Raw genomic sequence first — 8,686 nt, 5'->3', positions numbered from 1 at the left:
ATTATTATTATTATTATTATTATTATTATTATTATTATTATTATTATTCTCGCTCCACGTATCTCTGTTGGGCCCAGACGTTCCTGTATTTGCATGCGCTCTCCTAAACTTACATTGTTTCGTGTTTTTGTATCAATTTATCTCGAAATATTATTCTCTCCAGCCTGGTCAAATTTACTTGTAACCAAGTATGAGAAAGGTGGTGGTGGTGGTGGTGGTGGTGGTGGTGGTGATGGTGGTGATTATTGTTTTAAGAGGAAGTACAACTAGGCAACCATCCTCTATATAACACTAATCAGAGGGAAAATGGAAGGGACCCGACACTTCGAAAAATGAAGATATCGGCCAAAGGAAGACAAGGGTGACGAAGGGCGTGAAAATGAAAGACTCCCTAGCCCTCGCAAACCTAATAGCGTCGGGGTCGGAAAAGAACAAGAGTTGACCAAGAGAGGCCGGATAGGATAGATGAAAGTAAGGAGCCTGGCACAAGTAAGTGTAAGCAATGTCAGGACTCAGCTGAAGGCCCCATGGTCGCCAACCCACGCTCCAAAGTTCAGAGCCCCTGGGGACCCTTTTAGTCGCCTCTTACGACAGGCAGGGGATGCCGTGGGTGTTATTCTACCGCCCCCACCCACAGGGGGAGATGGTGGTGGTGGTGATTATTGTTTTAAGAGGATGTAAAACTAGGCAATCATCCTCCATATAACACTAATCAGAGATAAAATAAGTGAAGGGATTCGACACTTCAAAAAATGAAAGTATCGACCAAAGAAAGGCAAATGCCACGAAGAGCGTGAAAATAATAGACTCCCTAAGCCTGAAATGCTCTAATAGCGTCGGGGTCGGAAAAGAACAAGAGTTGACCAAGGGAGGTCGGATAGGATAGATGAAAGTAAGGAGCCTGCCACAAGTAAATGGAAGTAATGTCAGGACTCAGCTGAGAGCCTCGTGCTCCCAAGTTAATAACCCCTGGAGCCCCTTTTAGTCGCTTCTTGCAACAGTCAGAGGTTGCCGTGGGTGTTATTCTACCGCCCCCACCCACAGGGGGAAATGAGATTCTGACAACACGAACTAAATTTCACGCTCTTTGAACAAATATGTGACTATGTCAAAATAAATAATAAGGATCTCAGTATTTCTGTATCGTTTATAATGAAAGCTGTTAATACATTAATTATCACAAACAATTCCTGTTCAGAATTACTCATGTTGTCATGCAATGGACAGCCTATGTTACGTCAGGGGTTCAGCGATATTTTGATGTCCTCATTGATCACTTCACCTTATTCTCCAACCCACACAGTACTCACTTTAGTTACTGTGGGTTCACAACACGTATCACAGTCGATGATTCTTCACTACAAAACCACACCTCTTTCTTGGTTCTTTGGTTATAAATAAGTTCCTTGAGACAGGAACTGAAATTTATTCAAGTTTATCAATTGTTACTAGTTGCTACTTGGTTGCTACCGTTTCTTTGCCTGGCGTTTGTTTCCCGAGTCGCTTTTCTTGGATGTCACGGCCTTCTTGCTCTTCAGTTCAGAGTCTGTCAAAGAAAATTCCAGCTTGTTGCTGCGATAAGCCAATGGATTTTCTGACAGACGCTCGTTTATATCAGCCTGGAGTTCGGAGTCTGTCGCGTCAGCAATCGATTTCCCTACACCATAGAAAGTATCCTCGGTGTAGATCCGATCTTTCTGCCTGTAGGTTCCATGTAGCTGCAAAAGAAATTGGATTATTAAGGGATTAAAAAAATCGTAATTATTTTCTGTACATTAAGGCCTGTTATACCCGTCTTGTATGACATACGTAAGACCACTGCTTCCACATACTACACCAAATCGTAAAACATTTATGGTCTATTAAGAAGTGACTCGAAAAGGCTGCTTTTATTTACTCCTGATTATACAGCTCCCCTTTCATAAATATGGAGGTTAAAAAGTAATTAGGATTCTGAGAATTAATCATTAAACCGAGTTTACACGAGGACAATAGATTGGACAGTACAACAGGACAAGACAATATTTTTCCTCGTGTGCACGAACGATCCGAGGACAGGACAATGACTGAGCTACTGTCTTGCGAGTTAGCCTTGCTTCCTATCTGTCGGGACAATGTCTTCCCCCCACCCCCACCCCCAACCCCACCCCACCATCGCTCTTACTGTCCTGTCCTCGTGTGAACGCGTACAGGACAAAACAATAAGGAAATAAAGGGCGGATGCGAGGACAAGTGTTCGCCAAAATGCCACCAAAGTAGGATTACGACTTAAATTCCAAGTTCATTAGTGTTTGTAGAGAGCATGAATGCCTGTGGGGAATACAGTAATAAACAATGTCATGACAACACGATCGGAAAATCTATAGAAGGCATGGCTAATTAGATTTAGACTGAAAGGAACTGAAAAAGAAGATCAGAAGCCTCAGATCGACGTACTTGACAGAAGTAAACAAGAATACAAGATTCTGATGCGATCAGGCGCTGGTGCGGGCAGCGTGTAGCCTGTAGGTCAAAAATGCCGTGGTTCGAAAGTTTAATTTTTTTGTATTATTGAGGATCTTCTTCTAATTTATTTAACAATAACGTAGATTATCCTGATGAAGAATTGCGTGCCGTCTATTCTCGTATCCACAGTATTTTATTATTGTTGGTTAATTTATCTCCTACTATATCTAATACTTCTGCATACACGATATGTAATGATTTTCTTCATTTTCCTTGGATCTGCTTTTCTGAAGTGTGAACATTGTCCTGTCCTGCGCAACTGATGAGCTGTTTACGGAACACAGGACAGTACAGTATTGTCCTGTTCTGCATATTGCCCTCGTGTAAACTCGGCTTTATAAAGGCCATATATACGGAGGTCAAAACAGAAATTACCGTTGAACTAAATTAAAATATGAAAGCATGAAAAAAAATTGAAAGAACAAAAAGTTTTGCCAGTAACTCTGGGGAGAAAAAACAAAGGTGTTGAAAGTAATTGCCTGGCGTTTGCAGACAATTTTGCTATGCTTTCAGATAACCTGACAGATGCAACAACACAAATCAATCTCTTGGAAGAAACAGCCAACAAAACACGTTTGAGAATCTCTGTAGAAAATAATAAATTTATTACAAACATAAAAAAAACACTCCAAAAGTTTTGACAACACATATTTTTCTTATATTTAAAATGCTATTTATTCGAGGCGTCGACCTAGAAAGATCTTTTGTCCCTACTTTGCACCATATGTTGTGAACCTGCGTGTATTTGGAAATTGCGGAAGTGTAAAGTGTTGAATGTGAGGAAAGGAATGTTAAGGACGACACGGTGGTGGTGGTGGTGGTGGTGGTGATTATTGTTTTAAGAGAAAGTACAACTAGGCGATCATCCTCTATATAACCCCAAATAATAGGTCCGACACTTCGAAAAATGAAGGTATCGGCCAAGGGAAGACAAGGGCCACGAAGGGCATGAAAATGAAAGACTCCCTGGGCCTCCATACGTAATACCGTCGGGGTCTGAAAAGAACATGATTTGAACCAGGGAGGTCGCATAGGATATATGAAAGTGAGGAGCCTGGCACAAGTGGAAGCAATGTCAGGACTCAGCTAAGGGCCCCGTGATCACCAACCCAGCTCCAAAGTTCAGAGTCCCTGGGCCCCTATTAGTTGCCTCTTATGACAGGCAGGGAATACTGTGTGTGTTATTCTACCGCCCCCATCCACAGGGGGAAAACACCCAGTCCTCAGGCCAGGGATATTAAAAATGTAAATCAAAACTCCTGACCCGGCCAAAAATCGAACTTGGGGCTGCCGGGTGACAGGCGGACGCGTTGCCCCCTACACCGCGGGGCCGGACCTACGCATATCGTTTGAATAGAGAAAGAAAATAACTTCAATACGTGGGAGAAATAATTCAAGAAATTGTTTTAGGAAAATTTGCTATAGAAGAAAGCTTACACAAGATAGAAAGAGCGTATGGCTTCACTAAGAATTTTTACAACAAGAAATGCTTGTATAAAAAGGCACTACATTACAATGGTGGAACGAGCATGTCTTTACGCAAGTGAATGTCTAGTTTTGAACTATAGATAAAATGGAAGTACTAGAAAAATCTTAGACCAATGACAACAAGAGAACAATGGAAAATAAGAAGTAACAAGGAAATTTACCAAATCATAGAAAATATAACAGAAACAACAAGAAAAAAAATCTATTTTTTGGACATTTATGTAGAATGGATGATAACAGATTGAAAAAACAGATATTTGAGTACCTTGGGAAGAAAAGTCAACAACGAGTTGGATACAAGAGGTTATAAAAGATTTAGAAATAAATAAAAAGTGAATAGGAAAATATATTTTTAAGAACTTTTTAAGAGTGGAAGGTTTCCAAGGAAGAATGAAAAGGAAACCCGGTCCAAAGTGGCCCGAGCATAGTGCAGTGATAAGGAATGAGGGGGGGGGTAGGGAGAAGGGCTTAACTACTAGTGTTTATTTCAGGCTGTAGGGGTTAGGGGTATCTAATTTCCCTGTAAGTAAATTACCTCCTCCACCCGAAAAATGTAAATTAACCCATTTTGTTTGAATTATGTTGTTATAACAGCAATGATAAACTGTGGAAACTTATTCCTTGTAGGCAGTTATATTTTTTCCGTTAGTCACTGCACAGTTCAATAAAAATATTAGTAACCAGTAAGCACTTCGTAATAGACGCCTATTATTGCTGATGTTTAAATTGCCGCCGCGATTCGCACCCTGCATTTAATTCATATATGTAAAAACTAATAGTTCAGACTTAATCCTGGATGGGTAATGACCCCGGTCATACACTAATTGCATGTGAAATTTAATCCAGACACACCTAGTTGTTCAGACGTAATAATTCCACAAACATCCAAAAACGTTTTATTTTATCATTAGAGATTTATAAGTAACATTATTATATTGTAATATATTAGTATAATATACAGCGCAAAACTGTGCAAAGAGATTAGTAATTACAACAAGTACTAGTTGTTTATTCTTTGCTGTAATCCCTTAGGGATTTAATTCTCTTCGTGCACTCGGTAATGTGGTATCTACCGCACTGCTTTTCACACACTTTGCACACGCAAGTTTCATTCGAGTCATGATATTTTGGGTTCCTACAAATTTTATGGTGAAAACCATGAATGGCCAATCTCATGAATAAGTGTCTTGTTTCTTGGTTTTCCCTTTCCCATTTCCCGTCCACCATGGTATCTGTGATGTAAAACTATGACCATATTTGATTTCTCTTCTCCCTCCTCATGTTTAAAACCTCCTGAGGTCTGGTGTCATTTTGAAAGGACACTGTTTAAAAATGGAATATCCTGTAAACGAAATATTTTTAAAATAAAATAAACAAAATTTTATCTTTTGTTGGTGTTCCATTTTCTTGGGAATTCATTCACCTTGGTGGGATATGCTTCTCACTTCACTGTCTCCCACCAAGACACCGTTAAAGAAGTACACACTTCAATCAATCAATCAATACTGATCTGCATTTAGGGCAGTCGCCCAGGTGGCAGATTTCCTATCTGTTGTTTTCCTAGCCTTTTCCTAAATGATTTCAAGGAAATTGGAAATTTATTGAACGTCTCCCTTGGTAAGTTATTCCAATCCCTAACTCCCCTTTCTATAAATGAATATTTGCCCCAGTTTGTCCTCTTGAATTCCAACTTTATCTTCATATTGTGATCTTTCCTACTTTTATAAACGCCACTCCATTCCACGCCATCTCTCCGCTGACAGCTCGGAACATACCACTTAGTCGAGCAGCTTTTCTTCTTTCTCTCAGTTTTTCCCAACCCAAACTTTGCAACATATTTGTAACACTACTCTTTTGTCGGAAATCACCCAGAACAAATCGAGCTGCTTTTCTTTGGATTTTTTCCAGTTCTTGAATCAGGTAATCCTGGTGACGGTCCCATACTCTAGTTGGGGTCTTACCAGAGACTTATATGCCCTCTCCTTTACATCCTTACTACAAGCCCTAAACACCCTCATAACCATGTGCAGAAATCTGTACCCTTTATTTACAATCCCATTTATGTGATTACCCCAATGAAGGTCTTTCCTTATATTAACACCTAGATACGGTACTTACAATGATCCCCAAAAGGAACTTTCACCCCATCCCACTTTTATGACATTTGACCAAAAGAGAAATGTTCTGGGCCTCAGGAGGTTAAAAGTTTCTGTTCCGATTTAGTTGATAAGATGTAATCTTATTCGTAGTTCTTCAATGAAGAAAGGTTCCTTTGTCAATTCGTAGAACGAGACGACATGGGGCTGTGATGCAAACTCCTATTTGAGAAAGCTTGATCTTACTTTTTAATGCTGAAAATATTTCTTAGCAGTCAAAATAGGGGCCACCATACTACGAAAAATATAAAATTAAATTATTTCCTCAATTGTGCCGAAAGTTGAAGGGATGAAATGAAATGTCGTATGGCTTTTAGTGCCGGGATATCCCAGAACGAGTTCGGCTCGCCAGGTGCAGGTCTTTCTATTTGACTCCTATAGGCGACCTGCGCGTCGTGATGAGGATGAAATGATGATGAAAACAACACATACACCCAGCCCCCGGGCCATTGGAATTAACCAATTAAGGTTAAAATCTCCGGCCCGGCCGGGAATCGAACCCGGGACCCTCTGAACCGAAGGCCAGTATGCTGACCGTTCATCAACGAGTCCGACGTTGAAGAGATAAAAGGCCCGGAAAGGTTTCAAATTGTGAGTCTGGGATAGTTCTATCAAACTAAAAAAAAAAATTCGAAAATCACTTCCGGCCTAAATGCAGTTCCGGAAAAATAGCCTAAAATCACGTGTTTCTTTACTCGTCTTCTCTTTTATTCAAATCCCAGCAAAATTAACTTGTTTACATAACTCCTTCTGTAACGTGTTCATTGGTTCAATATCTTCAATATGTTTTTTTTTAACAATATTCACACCGAATGTAGTTATAAGGGCTCAACTGAAACTCTGCATTGATTCACATTTGCGCTCGTAGTGGTGCTTAAGTGAAACAATGCCTTGACTCACATTCGCGCTCGAAGTAGTAGAAATGCTAATCTAATCTACTCTCGTATTTTACTACATTTTATTTACCTAAAATTCGTAGCTCATATCCCTAGGATGTTTTCAACATTGAGTTGCTTGCCTGAAGGACTAGAACTGTGCATATTTTAAAGCATTTGAGGTCTGAAAAATATTCTAACATATAAAATTGTGACGTCCACTAGCCTGGTATGTTGAAAAGTACAAGGAAATTATTAAGTAAGAATAATCTGTTTCGTGAACAGCCTGCTAGTGTTGCAAACAATATCCTTGTCCAGCGTCCTCTTCTTGCAAGAACAAATAGTAGACGTGCACCAGCTAATTGAATTAATTACAGAGTTTAATGTAATTTTGTATTAGTTCTTTGTGCTGTTCAAAGCTTTCGATTCTATGAAATTGAACAGACTGTGGGAACTTTTGGAGGATATGGTTGTACCGAAAGTCTGATTGGCCTGGTAAAATGTATATAAGACAACACGATATATTCTGTCCAAAATATTATCAACATCCTTCTGTATGCTCAAATTTCGAACCGGTCGTCCGGCTCCATTGCTAAATGGTTAACGTGCTGGCCTTTGGCCATAGGGGTCCCGGGTTCGATTCCCGGCAGGATCGGGAATTTAAGCATAATTGTTTAATTTCGCTGACCCGGGGGCTGGATGTATGCGTCGTCTTCATCATCATTTCATCCTCATCACGACGCGCAGGTCGCCTACGGGAGCCAAATCAAAAGACCTGCATCTGGTTAGCCGAACTTGTCCTCGGATACTCCCGGCACTAAAAGCCATACACCATTCCATTCGAACGGGTGGACTTTCTTCCAGTCACTTAATCGGGTTATTTCCATATCGAGGCAGGAGTTAGCCAGGGCTGCGTTCCCTTCAACACGGGCAGTGAACATAATGAGACATGTCCTTGATAGCTGGAACGATGGTATCCCTGTAAAAATAAAATTGAAGTTTTGATGGTTGATAGAAATTATCAAGCGTATCCTTGCAGCCTCGAATTCGCCTCGAGGTTGTTGCGAATTTCATCTATCTTGGTTGTGGTTCTCTGATTGAATACTATAAATTAAAAAGGGTCTAAGTGTCAAAATTGAAAATTCCAGGGTTAAAAAAAAGGGTTCTATGTAACAATCCAACGCACGTGTATCCAAAATGTTGGAGAACATATTATTATTATTATTTGTATCAATTTAGGAAGGCTCGGCTTGTGCCGGTAACATAATGGCCTGACTCGGCCTAAGCAAGGAGTCACCCTCTTGATTATGAAACTACAGGTTCATATATGTACAAATTATTATTATTATTATTATTATTATTATTATTATTATTATTATTATTATTATTATTATTTCACCCGCCGTGGCGGATCACCGATCAGGTGCCGGGCTGTTTAAGTGCCCCCCCGCCCCCGCCTTTACTGCTGCGATAGGAAGAATCTTGCCATGCGGAAGGTGTTCAGAATGACAGCTTACTACATTTGTAGAAGTGTATAGGCGATGTCTAGGTCCTGCAGCTGTTGTTGCAGCTTATTGTGCAGAAGTCCTGGGGAGGAAATGACTAAAAGCATCACTGTTGCTAGGTCCATTTCTCACAGTTTTCGAACTTCTGCAGAGGGGT

At 40.2% G+C, this 8,686-nt stretch overlaps 1 protein-coding gene across 1 annotated transcript in view; it reads right to left on the bottom strand.

Annotated features, from left to right (window-relative positions):
- Positions 1 to 1,129: 1,129 nt before the first annotated feature.
- LOC136881898 (uncharacterized) overlaps positions 1,130 to 8,686 on the bottom strand; it is a 73,092-nt gene continuing 65,535 nt past the window's right edge. Inside the window, exon 6 of the mRNA XM_067154345.2 lies at positions 1,130 to 1,718. Within this exon, the coding sequence (XP_067010446.2) occupies positions 1,467 to 1,718 (252 nt within the window). The 3' untranslated portion in view covers positions 1,130 to 1,466. The remainder of the gene's footprint in view (positions 1,719 to 8,686) is intronic.

Source organism: Anabrus simplex, chromosome 1 (assembly GCF_040414725.1).
Source record: "Anabrus simplex isolate iqAnaSimp1 chromosome 1, ASM4041472v1, whole genome shotgun sequence".
NCBI classification, from domain to species: Eukaryota; Metazoa; Arthropoda; class Insecta; order Orthoptera; family Tettigoniidae; genus Anabrus; species Anabrus simplex.
The sequence above is the reverse complement of the archived record's forward strand: the minus strand, read 5'-3'. Positions and strand labels throughout refer to the sequence as shown.